The sequence below is a fragment of the Miniopterus natalensis genome, chromosome 12 (assembly GCF_054644295.1).
Source record: "Miniopterus natalensis isolate mMinNat1 chromosome 12, mMinNat1.hap1, whole genome shotgun sequence".
Taxonomy (NCBI): Eukaryota; Metazoa; Chordata; class Mammalia; order Chiroptera; family Miniopteridae; genus Miniopterus; species Miniopterus natalensis.
In genome coordinates this window covers 66552346-66575082 of record NC_142092.1, presented here as the reverse complement: position 1 = coordinate 66575082, position 22737 = coordinate 66552346, and the positions used below count along the sequence as shown (strand labels likewise).

General features: G+C 55.7%; 1 protein-coding gene across 3 annotated transcripts; it reads right to left on the bottom strand.

Moving 5' to 3' along the window:
- Window positions 1–676: 676 nt before the first annotated feature.
- On the bottom strand, window positions 677–19426 carry LHX2 (LIM homeobox 2). 3 transcript variants are annotated; one of them, XM_087822903.1, is made up of 6 exons: window positions 19193–19426; window positions 17529–17731; window positions 16217–16620; window positions 10432–10637; window positions 8577–8662; window positions 1196–1564 (listed from the first exon to the last, which is right to left on the bottom strand). In XM_087822903.1, exons 1-6 carry the CDS (start codon window positions 19310–19312, stop codon window positions 1387–1389), a joined length of 1197 nt encoding a protein of 398 aa, XP_087679029.1. In that variant the 5' UTR covers window positions 19313–19426; the 3' UTR covers window positions 1196–1386. The 3 variants fall into 3 exon arrangements, with proteins under 3 accessions (XP_087679028.1, XP_087679029.1, XP_087679030.1); XM_087822902.1 differs by lacking the exon at window positions 8577–8662 and having other exon boundaries at window positions 677–1564; XM_087822904.1 differs by lacking the exons at window positions 1196–1564; window positions 8577–8662; window positions 10432–10637 and adding an exon at window positions 15075–15583.
- Window positions 19427–22737: the final 3311 nt, after the last annotated feature.

The following is a 22737-nucleotide window of genomic DNA, read 5'->3' as shown; positions in this document are numbered from 1 at the left end:
CAACAGCAGAGTCTACAGCCTCATTCTGCCTGCCTCTAACACCCCCTCCTCTCTGGATATGTATTTTCTCTGAGTTTCTGAGTTCCTTTTCTCTGAGTTCCTTTAGTAAACGAACCAAATTCATTTGCTTTTGCCCTCTTGGGAGATTTTAAAATTTTGTGTCATGTAGTAAGAAAACTGGGGTTTAAGCTGCCCCTTGGTGACAGTGTTCCTTCCTCAAAGGGAAAGGCCTCCCTCGTTGCCCGACACCCCTCTTTCAGGCCAGAGAAAAGCAGAAAAGGCAGGCGTGATGACCTTTGGCCTCTCCAGTGCAAGTCACCAACGGAGCGTGCTTATTGAATATTTGAAAGAATGAATGAATGAGTGAATGAATGGCATTTCTGTTTACCTACCCTTCACTTAGCCCATACCATGCTGTGTTAAGGTGATCTCGTGTCTGCCTTTGCCTCCTCTCTAAAGTCCTGGAGGGAAGGGACTGGATCGACTTTATCTCTGGGTCTGGACAAGCAGCTCGAGGTCTGGCACAGAACAGGCACCCCATGAATATTATAAATGAGTATTTACAAAGCATTATAAATAGCATCAATAAGGGAGGAGCCTGGCCTTCACCTAAGCTTCAATAAGACTATCAAGTCGTGTGATTTTTCAGACCCAACGAAATAGCAGCGGCACCAACTAGTTTCAATAAGTGGTTTTATTACTGGTTAGATTTTACAAATTCTGATATTCGAACAGACTTCCACCTTAAAATTCTAAAACAACAAAGCGACCGTTGGAGGGGGTTTGAGTTTTCCTTTTTTTTTTTTTTTTTTTTCTTCTTCTTTTCTTTTTAGGACTATTCAAAGTAACAAACTTTTTTTTTTTTTTTTTTTTTTTTACATTTTTGCTCTGGTCATAAATATACAGAGAGAAAAAGAGGGAGAGAAAATGAATAAGTCGTCCAAAGTATGGAGATAAAACAGTATTCCTAAGGCACGTGGCAGTCTTTGAAAATACAGAAGCTCTAGCCAACTTAAATTACTTGTTGTTCTTGCTCGCTCAGTCCACAAAACTGTACAGTGACACAAATGTTGTGTTGCAGATAGATCTTCCAAGTAACTCCTCCGTCCACGCCGCTGCGTCAGCCGGGCGCGCTGTCTCCTCCGTTTCCAGGCGAGATCCTAAAATGTGGTTAGTTAGTTGCTCAAAGCCTCTATTTTAAAATACACTTGGAATTCAACTAAAGATAATTTCTTTTTTAAAGAAATTGTGGGGAAAGGGGGCGGGGTGCCAGTCATTAGAAAAGGTTGGTAAGAGTCGTTTGTGAGGGGCTGTGAGGCTCGTGGCCCTCCAGGTTGCCAGGCACAGAAGTTAAGACAGACGTCACAGTTGGCAGGGTGGGGCTCGTCAAGTCTGTGAGGGTGGTGGGCGTGCTGGAGGGGCTGAGGGAGGCGTTGGAGAGCTCCGAGGCCGGCCCCGACGGGGTCCCCGTCTGCAGCGCCGCCTCTGTCGACTTGTCCACGCCCGTGTTTTCCTGCCGTAAGAGGTTGCGCCTGAACTTGGCCCTGGCGTTCTGGAACCAGACCTGTGGGGCGAGAGGGACGGGCCGGTTAGGGGGCGGGCAGGGGACAAGAGCGGGGCCTGCCCCTATGTTGAGCTCAGAGATGCCCCTCGGTGTTTTTCGGAGGGGAGAGTTAAAGGTCGGGCTGGCAGTATTTTGCTCTTAATAAAATAAAGATTTCCTTTTCTTTCATTGGCTATTACTGGGTCTCCCTTTCTGCCAGAAGGTTCCAGAGATGAGCCACACTCTCCAGTATCGTAGCCACTTGCCACATATGGCTAGTGAGCACGTGACATGTGACTAGCGCAAATGTGGCTAGTCTTTAGGTGAAAACACACAAGCCACTGAAGATTTAATATGAAAAAAAAAAAAGTAGGCTTTCTCAATAATAATGTTTAGACTGGTTACATGTTGAAATGATCCATCATTTGGATATGCTGGGCTATACAAAATATATCCCTACAATTAATTTTACCAGTCTCCTTTTGCTTTTTTAAGGCGGCTACTAGAAATTTTTAACTGTAAAATTATATATGTGGTCATGTTGCATTTCTTTTAGACAGCGCTGTCCTGGAAGATTCCTTCAAACCACACCTTGATTGCTTTTCACAACGGTCGAGAGGTTCATTTTTTCCACCTTTAAATACACAACAGATCCCACAGGTTCTTGTTGGTACAATTTTTAACGTGTTTCAGGGTCACTAAGTCTGGGAAATACTAGAATGGTGTAAAGATACAGGAATCAGGCGGTAAAGAATTACTAAGAGAAAGAAAAGGACACTGATCCCATCCCCACCACCACCTGCTAGAGCAGCCCCCAGTATCCTGGACCCTGGGTTTCAGGTCTCAGGGCAGGGTGGGCAGAAGGGGAGCAGCTGGCAGGGCAGAGCAAGGCCAAGGAGGCCGTGACCTGCAGGTTCCCATCCCCAACCGCCACGTCCCAGCGCCATTCCTGAGGGAGGCGGGGTAGGTTGCGCAGCTGGAACCGAGCTTGGTATGAAAAGGACACCAAAGGGACAGAGTGAGGGGTCACTTTCACTTATTCCTGAGGTGCAGACACACGCACCCATCCACACCCACACCTCTGCACACGAGCCTGTGCACACTCATGAAGACAAACATAGAAACTCTTCTACACAGCCCCATCCCCCAAATATGCCCACTGCACAGAGACCTGGCTGTATCCAGGGTCCTCCAAGGCCTAGGAAATCCAGGCCACTGTGGGGGAGGGGATAGGGCTCAGGGGCTGTATCTCTCAGAGAAACAAGCCCGAAAGGCAGGGCCCCCTCACTTCCCTTTGCGTGAGGAAAACACCCGCCAGAAGCCTCCCCATAAAACACAGGGCCTTGGAGGATTCTGCAGATTCTCGGGTGTCCAGCTGCGAATTTCCAGATGTGCCTGCATCTGCCTGTCTTCCTAGTGTCTCTGACGGGAGGGAAGGGCTGCTGCCTGGCCCCACCCTCTCCTGCGGACCACCCCAGCTACAGGGGCCTATGGCTTCACAGCAGCCTTTCTGGTGGCCTAATACAATTTGGGCTCAATTAAAAGCACAGCCTCCGGAATCCTGGAGTGAGGAGGGAGACACGGACCCTGTGAAGTCGGGAAACAAAGCACATTTTCCCTGGCCTTTCGCCCAGAGCAAGCCCATCACCTCTTGGAGGCTTGCAAGTAAGTCCAGAGCTTCTAAAACACCCTCCACATGCTCTTTTTGAGGTGGGGAGGTCCTCTGCCCGGCCTCCAAAAGTCTGCAAGCGTGAGACTGTTTCTAGCTGGTCTAGGGAGTGGCTGATGGAGAAAATGAACGGAGAAAGCCCTAGAGGCCCTCAGAGAGAGGAGGCGACTTCCCCAGTCTCATGGCAGATGAGGAAGGCTGGAGCCTTCATGCCAACTTTTGCCACTGTCCTGGCCTGCGTGTCTGTCTGTCCAAGTGGCAGCTGGAACGAGGAGCCCTGGGGGTGGCAAGTGGCTCATGGGTCCAGGAGTCAAAACCCTCGGGAAGGGCTGGAACTGGTTGGTTAGCTGTGGGCTGTTTGCTATTTTTCCACTGTTGCCCCTAACAGTGGTTTATAAATAATGACACCATCTTTCACAAGTGCCGTCTCTGCCTTACTGGGGGGGAAGCACTGGGAATCTGGTGGAAGGTAACCAGCAACTCAACTGAAAGGCGGCTGCCGTGGGGTTTTGGGTTGGGTTTGTTCTCCATCTTAAGCAGGGCTTCACCACAATTCTCTCCCAGGCCTTTTATAAAGTCCCCTCCCAGGTGGTTGCTGGGACAGGGACCCTGTCTGAGTCATCTTCACGACATGGCACAGGTACTGGCAGAGATTAAGAATCAGTAACATGTGTTAATAATAACACAACATTCGTGGACCTCTTAGTATGTGCCAAGCATCACGCCACCATCTAACATGCAGAGTCAAAGGTGATCTCCATGATAAGCCAGGCAGGGGACATACTATCATTATCTCCCATTTTATAGATTTAAAGCCAGAAAGGTTCAGAGAGGTGCAGTCTCTTGTCCAAGGTCACACAGGCCAACCTGGCATTAGAATCCAGGAATCCAGGACTATCTGCCATGAAGAGTCCATGCTCTCCCTACCACCTATTCCTGAGTAAGTAAGTGAATGAATCAATCAATCAATAGAAAAAGCAACTGTGGTGCAGTGGGAAGAGAACTGGATGGTGCTTCCAGTTCTGGTTCTGTTACTGACCAGCCAAGTGACCTTGGGTGAGTCCCTTACCTCTGGCCTACCTCAGTTTCCCCACTTGAACAACAAGAGGGTTGGACCACATGACATGATTGCTATGGCCTCTTGGGGTTCAAACAGACTGGGATTCTTGGGCAGCTGCAACAAGGAAGGAGATGATCTTCTCCATCCACCCATCTTCTGAAACCGACAGCCCTCTCTCATTTGTGGGGAGTGCCTGGCCTGGTTCACAGGGCATCCCGGGTGAGTCCTGGGTGGATGTGGAAACCCACACTGCTGTGTGCACCCTTCTCAGGCACCAACTGGCCCTGCAGGCTGTGTATTGCCTCACAAATCCCTTTCCCCAGGATTCTTTCATCAAGGAGACCAGGAGGGCCAGTGAGAAACCCACTTTGCCCCACGAATTCGCTCCTGGGTCTCTCAGAAAAACCACAAAAAAGGTAAATGCTTCACGCCCAAGCACGTCCACTGTGGCATTTTAAAAATAACATCAAACTAATGGCTGCATCCCAAGGATCCCACCAGACGGGGCGAGTAGAAGTCATGACACAGCCACTCCACTCAATTGAAGAGGAAGTGTCTTATGACAAATGTTATGTAAAAAAAAAAAAGAATTAAAAAATTATGTAGTGAAACTTCAAAGCAAGGATAGTAATCATGAATATTAGTCATTCACTAAGTGCGGGCACTGTCTAAGCAAAGTCCTAAGCATTTTACACATATCAACTCATAATAATAAGGCCTCATAAGGTAGGCACTAATATTATTGCCATGTGAGGAAACTGCCCAACCAAAGAGATGGAGCTAAGATGTGAATTTTGGCAGGCTGGGCTCATGCCCTTGCCCGCCACTTAACCTCTGAACTGTACGCCTGGATTATTGGTTTCCAGCACTCTTATATGGGTAATTTTTTCCTATTTTTCCAACCTGTCTATGTGGTGGTTCTATTATTTTAAATAATTTTTAAAAGGCTTTAAGGAACCAAAAATAATAAGCAGTGGACTGGATGGATATCATGAACCCTTGGTTCTAGCCCAGGACTACAACTACTTTGCTGTGGTGCCCTGGAAGAGTCACTCCACTTCTCTGAGCTTTGGTTTCCTCTCTTCTATGAAACTCCATCCGGCTTCAACCATCTGTGACTAGACTGGACACTCCCTACAGCCCTGTGCAAATGACAGGCAGAACAATGCTTACTCTCCCCATTTTAAAGGTGGGGAAGCTAAGGCTCAAAGGACCAAAGTGACTGGCCCCAGTTAAAACCTCACCTCCTCAGGGAAGCCATCTCCGATTACCTCCTTTACCAAGTCAGGTCACTGCATTATATGCTCTTACTGCAGCCCTGTGTTTTTCCTTCCGAGCACTTCTACTTAATTTTTGTCAAGAGTTAAACAAGGGTTCTGTGGCCACATAAGTGTGAAAATGTTAGATCAGATAAAGGTGAGTCTCTCCAAGATTTCTCAGTGGCGGTATTAATGCCAACGTGCTCTGATCTCCAAGACAATGATAGTTAACCATTAGCATTTCCCAAACTTATTTGATCCCAGAACCATTTAAAAAATATTTTTATTATGAGATGTTTCGCATATAGAGAAAAATATAGAGTTTCATCTTATCGCCGTGTTATTTCTGCACCGCCTTGCTGCACCTGCCTCCCCTCGGAGCGGGTGCCCGGGGGGCCCACTCGCTCTCCCGTCACTGACTCCTCCGTGCTCCCTCCGCGCCCAGGGCATGGCAGGAGGCCAGTGCGTTTGCTGGGGAAGCAAGTGAACCGAGGAAGGCCGGCGTCTCACCTCCCGAGTTCCCACACAGATTAAGGATGACTCCTCATCTCAAGGATGTTTTCAAACTGTTGGTGGTTAAGATGTACTTTCTTTCAAAGGCACACCAGGAACCCCTAAGGAGACCTTCCCCATCCAGATCACTCAGCCCATCACCCCCTCCCCAAGCCCAGGGCATTTTAACACTGGGAGGCGACTCAGAGAGGCATCCAAGTGCAGAGAAATGGTCTCCAAGCATTTGCAAAGCTTAGTTTCTCAATGGACCTCTGTCCAAGGGGCCATTCTGTCTCCCGGTCACCTTGCCCACTGATGGAAAGTCAGTATTATGGTTGTCATGCTGCTGAAGATCACAAACTTGAGCACTTTTTATGCACTTACGGCTTTACAACAGGATTTCCGCTTTCCTAGCAAGATGTGGCGTCTCCGAGCCATTTCCTCCCTCTCCCTCATCTGTCCTGCTGCATTCTGCAGCTAGATCCAAAGTGGGGGATCACAATCCTTACACTGTGCTACACTGCAAAAAGCTATGTATGGAATCAGACCCTGGCTTCATCACTTACTAGGGTGAGGCTCAGGGTCAGGGTCCTAGCCTCTCTGAACTTCATTCCCTCATCTGCAAACTGAAGATAATTTTTTTTAAATGTCTGCAAAAGAAGTTGGTAGACTTAACCCTGATATGTCAATGTGTGTAAATTAACATGCATTGAGGCCCTAATATGTATCCTATAAATTACACTTTATCTCATTTATTCCTTGCAACCACAGAGTGAAGTATTATTATCACCTGCATCTTATAGCTGAGGCCACTGAGGCTCAGAGAGGTTAAGTCACTTCTCAGGATCAGTCAGAGAGTAAAATGGGAGAGATGAGTCTGGGCCTCACATCAGCTGACTCCAAATTTCAGCGGAGGTAGTGCATCCCAGGACTGCCATATTGGTGGTACTTCTGCATTACAGATGCAATAACAGGCTGGAAACACACACACCCTACATCACCCACCTCTGGGAACACAGTCTTGACCTCAACGTGTCCCTCTGGAGGGTTGAGGTGGACCACAACCTGCAGGGGGCACCCAAGGCCTAGTACCGTTCAGCTGGTGTAGACCAGTGATGAGCAACCATTTCCCAGGCACCTACTTTGTACCAGCAGGTACCGTGCTGGAGCAGAAGCGCTCATTGTCCCAATCCTCAGGAAGCCTCAAGGTGCCAACTATTATCATCTCCATTTCACAGATTAGGCTCAGAGAGAAATTCAAGTGTCCAAATCACACTGCTGGTAAGTCAGAAAGGATTTGAACCAGTCTGTTACCTTCCAAAGCCACACCACCAGCTGCTTCACCCAAATCTGCTCCCATCTCACCTTCCCCAGCTGGCCCATCAGCAGTCAGGACACCAGGGAGAGAGTACCACCCTGCCAATGCCTGGCTCCTGTAACCTCAAGCAAGTCACTTCTTCTCACTAGGTCTTAAGCTTCTTATCTATAAAATGGGCAGGAAAATATTAAGGTGAGGTAGAAGAGTGGCTGGAAAAATAATGCTTTGCAATCTACTGCAGAATCATGAGCAGTCGTGCTGTTAGGGAATATTAAGGATTGTGCAGGAGATGTGGAGGTCTGGGAAGAGCGAGAAAGTGGTCTGGGATGCCTTACAGGTATGACCTCCCCCACCCTAGATGATACACTCCGAGGTAGTCACTGCTGGATTGGCTTACAGGAGAACAGCAATGCCCATTGATCAGATGGGCCTGGATGTGGATCCAGCTCTGCTACTTACAGCAAAGTGTGACTTGTGGCAAGTGGAAATCATTTGGGCCTCCATATTCTCATCTGGACAGTTGGGGTGGAGAGGTCATAACGCCTGACACTGAGGACTCAATAGGCAAATGTATTTCACAGGGTTCTAGGGGAGGGGACAGGGCAAGCATTCACCCAGGCCCCCCAGGTGAACCATTCGTCATACAAAGGGTAGTTGGTCCCTCCCCTGGTCTCCCAAAGAACCCCCACAGCTGATCACACTATGATAAACTGAATGTGGGTCTGCCTCTACACCTCATAGGTGATTTTCTTCAGGGCTACAACTATGGTTCATTCATCTCTGAATCCCCAGGGCCTGGTGCTAACAGACATTTGGTCAGATGAAAGAATGAGAGATAACTATGCTGAAAATCCGATTTGCTCCTAAATCACATAACCAAGCCTCCTGCCTCACCAAGACCAACAGAGACTGGTTCCTGCTGGTTCCAGATTCAGACTCAGCTATGGGAACTGACTCTAGTTCATGTAATTTGGGTAACTGAGAGAGGTATGTGGCCTAAGGGTGCCCATTTTAAAGATGAGAAAGCTATGGCTCAGAGAGGGTAATTAATTTGTCCAAGACACACAGCTAGTGAGTAGAGGAACCAAACCAGGTCTTCCTGAACCCAGCTCTGTCTGACTCCAAGTCCCTGCTCCTTTCCCAGCATGCTCCCAGGGATTGACTCACAAAACAGCGCCCACTAACAGGCCACATGGGCATCTAAATAGGGGAAGGAACAAAGTATCCTAACTAACCAGAGTAAAGGCGGAGGCTTGGAATCCTCAGTCCAAATTTGCCCAGGGCTGGAAACAGACGGGGTGCCCAAAGAAGGTCCCTTGACCTAACCCCAAGAAGATGAAGTCCAAGGGAAACAGACAAGGGTAGGGTCCAGGTCTCCGACTGACGCAGCCGTCCCCAGGCCAGAGAGACCCTCAGGCAAAACAGATCCCAACAGGAGGGGCAGGGCCCGAGGGAGCAGCCGGAGCGCGGGCGGCCCAGAGAGGCGCATCAGCACCCCATTGGCCAGCCCTGCCTCCCTCCCTCCGTCACCGAGCTGCCCAAGGCTCCCCGCTCCCCAGAGAACCGCAGCCCCTCACCCAAGACACAGTCTCACCCCAACATCGCTCCCATCACCACCAAAAGGCCCCCCCCCCTTTTTCTGTTTCCTGACAAATTCGCAGGAAAACTTGGGGCAGCTATGCAGCCCTCCTTGTCTGGCACTGTCACCATCATTCCTTTGGTGTCGCCTCCCCCTGCCCCGCCCCTCAACCCCTAACGACCTGGAGCTAGAGGGTGGGGCCAGACTGGCCTGGACGGGAATCCCAGCACCTCTCCTCCTGTCCTCACTTCATCTGTCAATTTTCATGCCCAAAAATGTGCATTACTATCCCCACAACCACACATTCTGAGGAATACACTGGTTAGATTTGCTATAAAGGGGATATTCTCCCTCCGTACTGTACGACTGGGGACACTGAAGTCCAGTGACCAGAGTAATCCTTCATACAAGTTAGTATCAGTCAGTTGATTAATCCAGTTAAAGTTACTCTTGGCTACCACACACGGGGCAGTTAAGCATCAACCACGGTTATGCATCAGCCACTTGATCATTTCAGTGGCTCTTCCAATAAGCCTGGGGTGTAGGTCATGTTTTGTGTCCCTCTCACATATGAGGAAGCCGAGGCTCAGGGGAGTTCAGTGACTTGCCCGGTAAGTAACAGGAGGACGTGGTAACCCCCAAAGCTCTGCCACCCATTTGAGTCACGCAGCAGCCTGGACTCCCAAACTGGAGCTTTTACCATCTTTGGGCTGATGAACAGGCCCTTTGGAAATCTGGTGAAGGCTCTGGATCCTCTCTATCAAGAAAGCACCCTCATATTATAGAATTATACACCTGAAACCTATATAATTTTATTAACCAGTGTCACCCAATAAATTCAATAAAAACAGATAAAAAGAAGAAAGCACCCTCATAGGCAAGTACAATTTGGCTAAGTTTCAGGGGCGCCCATGTACTTCCTCCAGCTCCCTTCCTGGGACGGCCCCCCGGCCTGCCCAGGGGATCTGCCCACACCCACCCTCCTCACCAAACCCTGCTTCTGGGAGAGTCTTAGAAACAACAAAGAGACAGAAGAAATATCTAGAGAGAGACTGGAAGAAAGGGAAACTAGACAGAGCCAGTGAGGAGCAAGGAGCAGGAGCTAACGGCTAACGGCAGCGGCCTCGGGGTGAGGGGCCGGGGAGGGGCTCCGGGTTGACCTGAAACGTTTGAACCTTTTACATAGATGAGTTTCATTTGAGTAATAAATAGCAAATCTGAGTTGTTTACAAAAAAGACAAGAGACAGTGTGGAGACAAAGGGGACAGCAGGACACACACACACACACACACACACACACACACCAGAAAAATTAAGAGACAAAAATTAAAGGGGAGAGAGGCTGTAAAGTTAGAAAAAAAAAATAGCCTGAAATACAAACAGAGACAGACTGAAGAGATGGAGAACGAGCGCGGAGAGGTAACCGACGGGAAGGCAGGCTTGGGGAGGCCTCCCAAGGCCCAGAGCCCGCCGCGTGGCTCTGCCCCGGGCCCCGCCCCGGCCCCGCTGACCTGGAGGACCCGCTTGGTGAGGCCCGTCTTCTGCGCGAGCTGCTTCAAGTCCTTGGCGTCGGGGTTGTGGTTAATGGCAAAGTAAGACTTCATGGTCCGCAGCTGGTGGTGCTTGAAGGAGGTGCGCATGCGCTTGGTCTTCTGGCTGCTGGGGTAGGGCTGGTCGCGGTCCAGGTGCTCCGCGTCGTTCTCGTTGCAGCTGAGCGCTGGGGGGGCGGGGCGGCAGGTGAGCCTCCTGCCCCCCCCCCCCCCCCCCGCACCGCCTAGTCCACACCCGCCCCGCCCCGTCCCGCCCCGCACAAGTGTTTCCAGCCTCGGGACCACGCTGAGATAAACTATCCCCATTTTATAGATTTATAGGGGGAGAGTGACTTGCCCAGAGCCCCTCACTAGACAATGCTGGATTCACACCCAGCTCCAAAACCCATTTGGAGCCACCATGTTACGCTAATAATAATAATAATATGAATAATAACAGCTACTACTATTACAACCTGTTGATGGCTTCTTTGACTCCAGAGGATGTGTTAAAGGGCTTCACAGGCATATTTTTCACGGAATCCTCCACACAACCCTATGAGCCCGGCACTATTTTCACCTTTTTTACTGACTTTAAAATTGAAGTTCAGAAAGGAAGGTCACTTGATGAAGACCCAGCATCGAAGGGACCCCGGAGCCCAGATCTTCCCGTTTCCCCCTGCACTTCCTAAGGAGGAGGCTGTCACAGGTCTCCCCCAACAGTGTCTGGGGGGCAGGCACCTGGAAGTTGCTCACTGACACCTCTCCACTTGTTTTCATTTGGCCCTAATCAGTTCCCACACCCGAAAGTACTGTGCGGACCCCTGGGCTGAGGGCGCTGGGCTGGAGGTCAGATATCAAATTTTGTAGTCTAATCCTCACAGCCGCCCTGTGAGGCAGTTTTGCCCAGTTTTACAAATGGGGTAGATGAGGCAGGGAAGTTAAGTGGTCTTTGGAAATCTCACAGAGTGGCAGAGTTCTAACAGGAAAGGGAAGGGAGATGGAGGAAGAAATTAACATGTATTCAATACCTAGGGTATGCCTTTGGCTTTATATACATCATGGGCCTTCACTACTGCTCAATGGGTGGCTATTGCTATTCACCCCACTTTACAGATGAGGAAACTAACGCTAAGAGAAACGATGCCATGTGCACCACTGGTAGCGGCTCAGCCTAGACTCAGCACTGTAGTCCTTGCCTTTTCTTTCCACTACACCACAACGACAGGCAAAGATGAAGCATGACTCTTTGGGGAACCCGTCTCCATCCAGAAGGGGCCCAGCTGGGGCCGGGCTGCCAATGCCTGGAAGGCACTGGGGGGTAGGGGACAGGGGTGGAAACCTCAGGCCTTAGAAAGTTGCTTGGCAACCTGGAGGCTGATTGAGACACGCAGGATCCTCTCCAAGATCCCCTCGTCACATCCGGAGCTATTACACACATAAGGTCTTACTTTGGGGAAAGCTTCATAGATTAATTCAGTGCCCTGAAACTGGACCACTGGGAATAAGTCTCGTGTCCCATCACATGCCCACAAGAGAGCTGCCAGATTTAGCAAATATTGTGCCCAGTTAAATTTGAATTTCAGAAAAACAATGAACAATTTTTTTAGTATAAGTATGTCTCAAATAGTGCATGAGACATCTATATTAAAAATGTATTTGTTGTTTGCCTAAAATTCAAATACTACATGGCATACACTTACACTAAAAAAGTATTTGTTGTTTATTTAAAATTCAAATATTACATGGGATACACTTACACTAAAAATTTATTTGTTGTTTACCCAAAATTCAAAATTTAGCGGGGCGTCCTGCATTTTGTCTGACAACACTGCCTCAGAAGTACTCCAGCTTTCCTGGTGACCTACCCCTCCCTCTGCCCAAGTGGGAGTAGCCCCTGGCAGGGATAATTTTGCAAGATTCAGCCTTGTTCCTAACCTTAGAGCTGTGGGTAAGAGGCTGCACCTCCTAAGGGTCCCTTCCCACAGGCGCCCCGGTGCCCAAGTCCCCCACCCCGACGGTACTCGCGCTGACAGCGCCCAGAGTGAAGAACACGGGTCCAGCAATTTAAAGGGGAATCAGAAAATGACTCCAACCAGGATCCACGAAAACTGTCCTGGCCCCTCTTGGGGGAGGGGGGAGCGACCCTCTTCTTGCCCCCAGGCCCCAGCTCCATGGGGGGTGGGGCAGGCCTCCCCACAGGGGATCCCTGGCCCCGTCCCTCCGCCCAGCTCCCGCCTGGGCCCTGCCGCTGTTAATGAGCTCCGTGGGGACCCTGGAGCCCCGCGGACCCAAGGGACGTGCCCCAAGAGTGGCCTAGATCGGGGTGGGGGGGATGGTTTGTGGGAGGGAGAAAGGGCAGAGAAAGGAGAGAAAGAGCTAGGGGTAGAAAACTCAGAGAATGGAGAGAGGGGAAAGGAGAGGGGGTAGGAGAGGAAGACGGACAGAGCCAGGGGAGAGGAGCGACAGAGGGAAGGAAAGCAGTGGCGACGCGCAGAACCAGAGAGAGGCGCCTACAGAGACAGCAAGAAACCAGGGGAGACGCAGAGCGAGCCCGAGGGGACCGGGAGGCCGGGTAGCAGCGGGGACGTGCGGTGCAGGGTCCAGGCGACTGAACTGAACCCCGGGTCGCAAGGCGCCCGGGGAGGCCCGTTCCGAAGCCCGCGCTGCCTGGGACTGTGCGGAGGGCAGAGGAGCCCGCCCGAGGTGGGGGGCCGAGGCCCCAACAGCCGGGGCAGGGGCCACGCTGGGGCACAGGGCACCGCGGGCAGCGGCCGCGGCGCCCAGGTTTGGCGGGTGCCCCGGCCCCCCTCGCGCCCGCCCCCCGCGCCCGGGGCAAGTCGAGATTCCCCAGGATCGCATCCGCGGAGGAGCGAGGGGCCGAGGGGAGGGGGAGGCCGGGCTTTCTCTCTTCTTTTTTATTTTTTTCCTCTCAATTAGGCCGATTCAATGGAGCTAAAGAGCTCGTAAAATCATGAATAATTTACTCGTGATCTGTTATTAACCCATCGGGTTTCGAGCTCTTGTCGCTGGGACTGAACCTGTAATCAAATCTGACTTCGCCTCATTTTACTAAAGACGAGATTGTAGGTTCAATTGTCTAAATAATGGATTGGAATCAAATCAGTAATTACGCCGCCAGGCACACACACTGAAAAAGCTGGGGCTGGGGAGGCCCGGGCGTCCGGCAGGTCCGCGCGGGACTCCTGCGGCCGTGGAGCTCACGGCCGGCCGCCGAGCGCGCGGCCCGCGCCCCGCCCCGGCCCCGGACACCTCGCCCGCTTCCCCGGCCCGCGGGCCGCCCGGCTCGCGGCTGGGGGGAGGTTTCACTTCCACCTCCGGGCCCCGGGTGCGCGCTCGGACCAGAGGGACCGCCCGAGGAGGGCCGCTGCGGCCACCGCCCCGGAAGGACTTCCCGACCCGCGGCCCCGCGGCCCCGGCCGCCCTTCCCCGCGCGGCGACCGGCGCGCCGACGGCGCCCTCGCCCCACTCCGCGCGAGCTCCCCGCGCCGCGGCCGCTCGGCCACCTCGCTGTCCCCCAGAGCGATGGGCTCTGCAGGGGGTCGGCATGGCTGGGCCCCTGGGTGCGGGGCACTCGCACAAACAAGCTCGTGTCCTCAAGGTCGAAAACACACGCAGACGCTAGCCCAGTACGCGCCGCCCGCAGCCGCACCCTCCACGGTCCCCCTTTCCAGTCCCTGCCTCCCCACGGCCCACTCTGCTGCCATTTGCCTCCTGCCTTCGCCCAGAGGGGAGGGAGGACAACAGCCAAACCTGGGCAGGCCTGGCCGGGCGGTGCGGCCCCGGGGCGCCCTCTTTCCCAACCTGGTCCCGGGAGCCCCGAATAAGTGAGCCACACGGCCCCGGGAGATGCGCTCGCGCGCGGGCTTTCTACCCGTACAGGAAGCCGGGGCCAAGCTAGGCCAGAGACGTGCACCCGGGAGAGAGAAGAGGGGCGCAGAGGAACAGGGAGACGCACGCGGAGAGGGACGGCGACGGAGAGGAAGGGGAGCCGAGAGGGCCAGAGGAAAAAAGGGAGCGGGGCCAAAGAGAAAGAAATGGCAGGGGTGGGGAGCATCTTGTAGAGGCGCCAGTTCCCTGAAACTCAGCCTCCAGCCGTATCTCCTTGCTTGGTGTGGCGGGGCCTCACCAGGGAAGGTGTCTGAACAGCCAAAAAGCACAAATAAAATCTCGAAACCTTCTACCTTTCAAATTCAACACCGGTTACGAACCTGAGGGCCGGGGAAAACACAATCCGGCTCCCCGCCCTCCCTGCGCCCTGTGGCCCGGGGCTGGCTGCCTCCTACAGAGGCCGACCCCACTTGATAAATAGGCGCGGCTTTGTTTGGGGGACCTGACCTGGACTCGGTTTAGCCTATTTTCCGGGTGGTTGGAGGTGAGGGATGGAAGTTTTGGAGAGCAGTATCTCTGGGAGTGCCTTCAACAAATCTATAATTCGCCGGTGCGGACCTCCGGTGGCCACTTCGCCATCTACCAGATTGGGGGGCTGCACCTTCCTCCAGCTCCGCACCCTGCGACACGCACGCCCCACGACCCTCCAACAAGCAATTTCGTTGGGGCGAAGAGGGGGACCCCACCGCCCCGTACTTTTCTCCCCGGGCAGCTCGGATTTTTAAAGATCAAAATAACCCCGGCTTCCTCCCCACCACTGCGCCCTACGCAGGGTCCCGGGTTTGTTCTGCTGTTTTGTTTCCACTCGCGCAGTAGGCTAACGGGGAAAAGGAGGGAGACAGCAGAATTCCCGAATCCCATTCTGTCGCAAACGAAAGAAAATAACTGCAGATAAACTCTAGTTCAGAAGCCCGGGGAGTCATAAACCTTCCCCGGCTGCGCAGACTTCGGGCAGATGTGGACGGTTCAGCGCGCCGGGCCCCAGAACCTCCGCAGCTGTCCCGAGCCGGGAAGGGCGCGGGAGGGGGGCCGAGCCCTTCCCTAATGGCGCGGGGTTCAAAGACGCCGGAAATGCGAAACAAGCTCTCCACCCTACCCCAGCGCAGCACCAGGCCTGCTCCGGTCTCATCCCCCGGCGCCGGCTTCTGAGGGTCTAGGCTCATATCCCCGCGCCCCGCTGGCGCCGGGAACTCGGAGGAAGGAGCCCGGGGAAAACCGAGACCTGGCAGAGCAGAGGGATGGGAGGATTACAATGACCCGCCCTTGCTCAAAGGGCCCTTGGGCCCAAGTTTCCCGCGCCTGCTGCCTTCGGGAGCAGGACCAGCTGCACGCCAAACGATCCCGATGCCCCCGACCACTGCCAGTCCCCTCTCTTGGGTCCCTTGCTGCCCTGCCTGGCGCATTCATCGCCCCAGCTCCCGCCCTCAGCCGGGCAGACCCACGCCCGTTTGGGGTGGGCTCCACCTTGCTTTTCTCTATCATTGTACTTACTTTCTGCCCAGCAAAGTGAGGGGAAGGCCCAAACCAAAAAGCCGCCTCTAAGATAGTTCTCAGGGACATGGCCCTGTACCAGGGACAGCAAGACACTAAAGAGCCCTCTGGTCCTGCTCTGGCCAAGAGCATAGGCGCTGGAGCCCAGGAGGCTAAGGTTCCTCCAGCCTGACAGTGCGGTGCCATGGGCCTGGGGAAGTTAGGGGGTAGAGGGGCAGAGTGCCCCGAGTGCCGTGTAAGTATGAGCGGATAGCACGCCGAGACTCACTCCCACTCCCGGGAAGTAGGGGGTGCGGTGGAGGGGGGTGGACGCCGCGCACTGTCCCCCAGCCCGACGGGGACGCTCGGTGCGCCTCGCACTCACCAGCGTTGTACGCCGCCAGGTCCGCCCCGGGGCCCGGGCTCTTGCGCTTCCGCGGCCGCCCCTTCTGCACCGTGCCCACGCCGTTGTAGTAGGGAAGCCCCAGCGGGTTGGCCGCGGCCGCACCCAGCCCCGCGCTCTTGGCCGCAGCCGCCGCCGCCGCCGCGGCCGCCACGTCGGCGTGGTTGAAGTGCGCGGGGTACTCGCCCTGCAGCAGCGCCTCGAAGTGCAAGCGGCAGTAGACCAGGCTGTCCTTCATGCCGAAGTGGTCACCCGTGGTCAGCATCTTGTTACACGTGGTGCACGTGAAGCAGTTGAGGTGATAAACCAAGTCCCGAGCCCGCATCACCATCTCCGAGGCCGAGATGCCCAGGTGGCAGCGGGCGCAGCGCTGCACAGAGAACCTCCTGTAGGGACCATCGAGGGAGGGACTGTGGGGACACACGGTTGGGTACCCCCATATTCCTCCTCCAGGTGCCGCTGCTGCCACTGGGGGGAAATCCCCTCCTCAAGATGGGCAGCCTGGGTCTTAACTTGGAGGGTGAGGGAAGAGGGACTGGATGTTGGCCGGGGTCTGACCCTACCCTGAAATGCAGCGCCCCTGAATCGTTTTCATGCCAACCACGGCTTCTACTTAACCCAGAGTCCGAGCAAGCCCTGGGAAAGCCTTTCCTTGGGCGTGGGGGAGAAACGCCGCACTTACCCTTCCTCAAACTTTAACCCTGCCCTGCACACCAGCGCCTGGGCATCCTACAGACCTTTGTAATTTGGAAAAAACTCAGAGACAAGGAAAGAGGAGAGAGAATATATACACAGACTCTAACCCTAAACCCAGAGAGGAGAGACAAGGAGCCTGGAGCCTGTCGGTGACGGTTTTGGTTCTTTAATCCTGCTCTTCTTTCACTCTCGTCTCCACTAAAGATCCGGAAACGCCCCCATCCGATCCCCCAGCCCTCCCTGCAGCTTTGTTCACACCAGCCCAGGCTGCCTGGGTTGGGGGGGGGGGTGCTAGTTTCTACCCCCTCTGGTTGACCCGAGAAACTTCAAAGGAGGAGGGGTGCAAAGACCCCCCCAACCCAAGCTTAGTTAGGGTCTAAGCTCAGAAAAGGACAGCTTCCGCTTTTCTCTGGGTCCCTACGCTCCACGGACCTTTCCAAGAGTGCCCCCCAAATTGCTGAGTATAAAGGTCCTCACCCAACTCGTGCTGGCTTGGAGAAGAGAACCCTCCCTTGGGACTGGGCTGAAAGGAGACGGGCAAGATTGGGTCGCAGATGGGGAGTCCTGAGGGGCAGTGGGTCCCGAGGTGGGGGGCTACCTGTAGTAGTCTTCCTTGCAGTAGATGCTTCCATCCTTGCTGAAACAGGTGAGCTCTGACTCCAGGTTGAGCTTGCACTCGCAGCACTTGAGGCAGCGCATGTGCCACTGTTTGTCCACCGCCAGCAGGTAGTAGCGGTCGGAGATCTTGCCCCCGCAACCGGCGCACAAGGCAGCGCGGTCACTGCTGATGGACGGCATGGTCTGCGGAGGGAGGGAGGGAGGGGGGCAGGGAGGCGGGAGACCGCAGCGCCTGCGTCAGCCAGCCACCCGGCCGCCGCCGCCGAGGGGAAACCGGCACCCAAAGCTCCCTCCTCAATGGCTACCCCTAAACTCGAAGAAAGACGCCAAGGGTGTGCGGTGCGCTTCCTCCACCCCCAAAGGCCCCTACCCAGAAGGTTCAGGACCCAGGCCGGCCCACACAGCCCAAGCAGGCCACAGGCCCAGGCCCGGTGGCTGGCCTGGATAGATCTCCCGCGACTTCACCCCCTTCCTGTCCCCTCTGCTCTTTTGCCAGAAAGTCTCAGGCTGTGTTTGGGGGCTGAGGCAGTGGCGGCTACCCCAGTCAAGCCCTCCAAAAGCTTCCCCCCAGAGAGTTTCTTACAGAAGTCACTAGGCTGGGCCCCCAGGAAAAGGGGTAAGATGACCATTAAAAGTCACCCTACACTCTGACTGCTTTCCAGAGACGCAGAGTTCCTGGCGCCCAGTGATCTCTGGATCCTTAAGCAAAGGTTTAGGTCAGAGCCAGGTCGCAGGTCCCAGGATCCTGGGAGATGGTAAATGGGGTGCAGAGGCACCCTCAAAGTCTCTGCATGCAGGACAGGCCCAAGCCAAACAGTCGGCTAACCAAACTGACAGGCTGAGATAGTTTAACCCTGGGAAGAACTCAGAAGACCGAGGCACTGGAGCTGCTGCTCTTTGCTTTCTGTGCAGAGAAACTTCCTGCGCTCCCCACCTCCTCCGCCTCTAAAGGTCACTTCTGGGCCCTACTTGGGCAACGTCTGCTCATCTGGCCCCCAGGGAGGTCTGAGGCAAGGAACTGACTATTTGGGCCTGGGCTGGCAGAGCCAGGTGTGGCGATTCGAAAGGACTCTGCTGCTGGGAGAGCCAGGCCGGAGCCTGAACTACGAGCCCTGGCCTGGCCCGGCCCAGGTCGCGATCAACAAAAAGCGGTGGCCCAGAAGACTTGGCCCCCTGAAACTGCGCTGGGGAGGAAACCTCAGTGCCAGGAAGCGGGAGCGGCCCCAGCCGGCTGGAGCACCCCTGCTCCCGGCTGGTTCGCCCTTCCCCGCGCCGCCAGCAGCCACGGCCAAGTGGTGGAGGCGCGGAGCTGGTGACCAGAGGGCCGCGCCAAGTGAGAAGAGAGCCATCTCGGGCCGCGGGTAGGACTTCGCTCTCACTCCGGGACAAGCGCTCCCTTCCACCCTCTGGGTCTAAAATTTCGGTCTCAACCTTGTTTCCCTCCTCCCCCCCCCCCCCCAGCAGCCTGGTTTCTCCCCCGAGCGGGGAGCTACGGGCCTTGCATCTGGCCCGCGGATCCCCAGCGCCCAGTCCCGTGCGGCACGAAGGACACTCCCCAAAGTGCCCCCAAACTTAGGGGAGCAGAAGCGCAGACCCACAAGGCCCCGTCCTAGCTTTCGGCGCGACCCACAGCCGTGCGCCTACCGTCTCTGTGTCGCCGCGGTCGATGGCGGAGCTGATGGCGGGAGCCTCGCTCTTGGCCCTGCGGTCCATCTCGTCGATGACCCCGTGCACCTCGGGGCCCGACAGACTGTGGAACAGCATCTCGGCGGGACCGGCGGGGCCGGGGGCGCGGCTCCTCCGCGGGAGGGCTTGCCCCCCGCCTCAGCTGCCTGGTGCTCCCGGCGCTAACGGGCCCGGTGCATCGCCACCGCGGCCCCGGCCCCGCCCGAGCTCGGCTGCGCCCCCAGGCCGGGCGCCCGCGGGCCAGGACGCCTCCCGCCGAGGCGCGGGGGCAGCTACATCGCGGGGCGCCTGGGCGGCGGCGCCAAAGCCGGGGTCACAAGGGCCAGGGGCTGAGGGGAAGGAGGAGGGAGACGGGGCAGAGGTCGGCGCCCGCCGCGGGCGCTTTCACGCCGCGGGCATTGCCGGCCCGGCTTCGGCGCCCGGGGCGCAAAGCAGGAGCGCAAAGTCTGCCCGAGGCGGCGACGGCTGCGTTCAGGGCTCACCCCGGAGCGGCTAGGTGCCCGCGGCGGCCCAGCTGCCTGGACCTCTCCACTCCCTGGGGTGCGTCCCCAGCCCAAGGCGACCCGCTTAGACGCTGGGTGGGCGATTGGAGTAGGGGCTTCTCCGAAGCCAGCGAGCCGAGCCGAGCCACCAGGAGAATTGAAGAGGAGGAGGAAGAGGAGGAGGGGGGGGAGGAGGGGGAGGAAAAGGAGGCGGAGGAAAAGGAGGAGGAGCGGAGTGGGAGGAGGAGTCGCGGCCGCGGGCCCAGCCGCGCGCAAAGCTCTCCAAGAGCGCGCCGAGCCCAGCCCCGGCTCTGCAGTCCGCGCCAGCCAAGCGTCCGCGCCTTTTCTACAGCCGCGCCTGACATCACGTCCTGCCGCCGCGCCATTGGCCGCCCCGCACCCCGGGCCGTGGCAACGCGTGCTCTGGGAAGGCGGGAGACCCGAGAGGGAGGGGAGGTGCAGGAGGAGGGGGAGAGCGCGAGATGGTGGGAGCTGGTGGGCGAGGCCGGAGGGGAGGAGTGGGAGGGCGGGCGGAGGGAGAGCGGGAGGGGGGGGTGTTGGAGTTTTTAAGCTACGAACAGTTTCCTGTGATTTCTTCGGGAAGGAAAATTAAACCCTCTCTCCCCGCCGTCTCCTTCCTGACAAGGCGCAGCTAGGGGATGCTTGAAGAGGTCTCGCTCCGGTCTCCCCTCAGACACCGGCTGGAGAGGCCTGGGAAGGCAGGCCTGGGCTAGGGCTCCCAGAGCCCGGGGCTGCTTCCCGCCCCGTTCGGCCCCAGGGCCAGCCTCCGCGTCGCGGCGGGCTGCCCGAGGCCGCGCAGGCCTCCCCAGGACCCGGCTGAGCCGGAGGCTGGAGACCTCCGGATCTGTGACTCCCGGGGGAGGAGGGCCAGCCGGCATATCCTCACTCCAAACGAACGAGGGCCTGTTTTCTTTTCGCTTTTCCCAGTCTCTCTCCAGCCTTTAGGAACTAAGAAAGGCATGGCTTTGAGTCCAAGTTCTGCAATTTATGCACAAACCTAACCTTAGGCAAATGACTCAACTTCCCTTAGCCTGTCTGACCTTTCCAATGGGGGACGACCCCTTCACAGAGCTGTGATGCGCAAAAAGAGATAATGGATGTAAAATGCCTGGAACATAGCAGGCGCCAAGGAAATTCTTTCATTGCTCCCTCTTTTCCCTCTCCATTTCCTATTAAAAACTTTCCCTCTCTGAGATGTATTAGGCTTCAACGAGGTTCTTAAAGACCACGGGCCCATTCTCTAACCACTGCGTGCACCCTGCCAGAGACTCAACCCTTAACCAGCGCCCAGTCAGCTGCCTGGCTGCACCACTTCTCCAAAGACCAACAACCTGGCCTTCGGGGCAGTCCCAACTGCCCCTCCCCCAACCAGCCCCCAGATTCAGGCTCAACCTAGAATCCCTTGGCGACTCAAGGGCCATACCCAGGTGTGCCGTGAAGCTGGATTTAGAAAATGAAAAGTGATTGCAGAGGAAACCCGAATGAACGAGTCAAATGCAGGGTCCCATGTCCTGGGTCTGCCTTGGAGGGGGGTCAGTCTGGAGTGACTTACTTGCCAGGAGGAGGAGAGGGGCCAGTGAGCATCTATGCGGCTTATCTCACGTAAGGGCACAAAGTTGAGGCAGCTCAAAATTATACTTTCCATACACTGTACATAACTTTTAGACGACGTAAGTATATGTGTGCTTGTAATGCCCAAGCACATGCACTCATGTTCATGTGTGCAACTTACATGTTAATCGCCGTTGGCAAAAACACGGCCAGCAGGAAGGTGAAGCTAGGGTCTACACCTGGGCACCAAGTACCAAGTGTCCACTGCCAGGCTGAGGGAAGCATCTGTAAAGTGGTTCCAGTACAATTGCACGCTCAGGTGATTCTACCTAAATCCCTGTGTGCTTTTTCTAGGAGGCTGTGTTTTGCATATTTGCAAAAACTGTTGAAGTTACAAGTATGTGTGTACATGCTGCACATGCACAGATGCCCCAACGTGAGGGAAGGACCGTAAACCCAAAGACGCGTGTGCGCGTGTTCACACAGACTTGTGCTTTGGCGTCTGCACGCGGCCTGCACCCGGCACGCGGACGCCTACACAGGCATGTTTTCCTGACTCGTCTGGGGCACTTTCTTTCAAAGAAAGTAGAGGAATGAAAGTCTAATCTGGGAGTCACCAGGGTTCATCTGGAGGTCGCCCAAGGGGTTAGAAAAATTGTGACAACGCTGGAGGGTTTGTCCTTGGTGCAGCTCTGAGGCCGGGCTGGATGGATGCAATACGTTTTCGAGAACTCAGGGGGCTGCCTCGGGAGCTGGGGGGCGGAGGGGAGGAGCGCTCGGTAACTCCTGCCTCGGGGCTCCGCAGGAAACGTAGAAACACACCCCGCGGCTCTTCACTCCCCCCAGACGTGTGACCACGGGGTTCCGTCGCCACCTCTCTGACCAGCAGCCCACACCCAGCGCTGACCGATCGCAAATTCCCTGGCAGCCAGGAGTCCGTTTATCTCTCGGTGTCAGGCTGGGACGCGCTCGGGGCGGCCCGAGGCTCAAACGCATCTCCCGCCGCGGGGCGGGATCTGGGTGCCGGGCCCGGGGCGCAGAGGCCGGTAACTTTGCTAATCTCCCGCCGCGGCGCGGGGTACGTGGCACCGCCGCCAAGCCCTGTCCGCGGAGACTAAACAAGGAGAGGAACAGGCTGTAAACACACGTCCTGACACGTGAGTGACATTTACACGGCGCGAGGAGCCGCAGCCGCGGGGAAGGCGGGGGCGGAGGGCGCAGCACCCGCAGGTACACGCAGCCCTCGGAGGTGCGCCGAGCGGCGGCCCCTCGACGCCCCTCCCCCAGACGCGGGAGAAGAGCCCCTAAGTCTCCAGAACCTGCCTTTGGTGGGAGGTGACAGGTGAACGGAATTCAGGTCTGGCCACTCTTCGCCGCTGCCTACCTCTCCACCATCTGCTTCCTCGCAGACGAGCAGACCCGGCGCATAATGAGGCAGCAGCCTCCAGC

Coding starts and splice junctions, on each gene's coding strand:
- LHX2 (XM_087822902.1), bottom strand. CDS start 19,312: ATGCTGTTCCACAGTCTGTCGGGCCCCGAGGTGCACGGGGTCATCGAC. Junction 17,732..19,192: donor ACCGCGGCGACACAGAGACG/GTAGGCGCACGG, acceptor CTCCCTCCGCAG/ACCATGCCGTCCATCAGCAG. Junction 10,638..16,216: donor CCTGGCGGCGTACAACGCTG/GTGAGTGCGAGG, acceptor CCGCCCCCCCAG/CGCTCAGCTGCAACGAGAAC.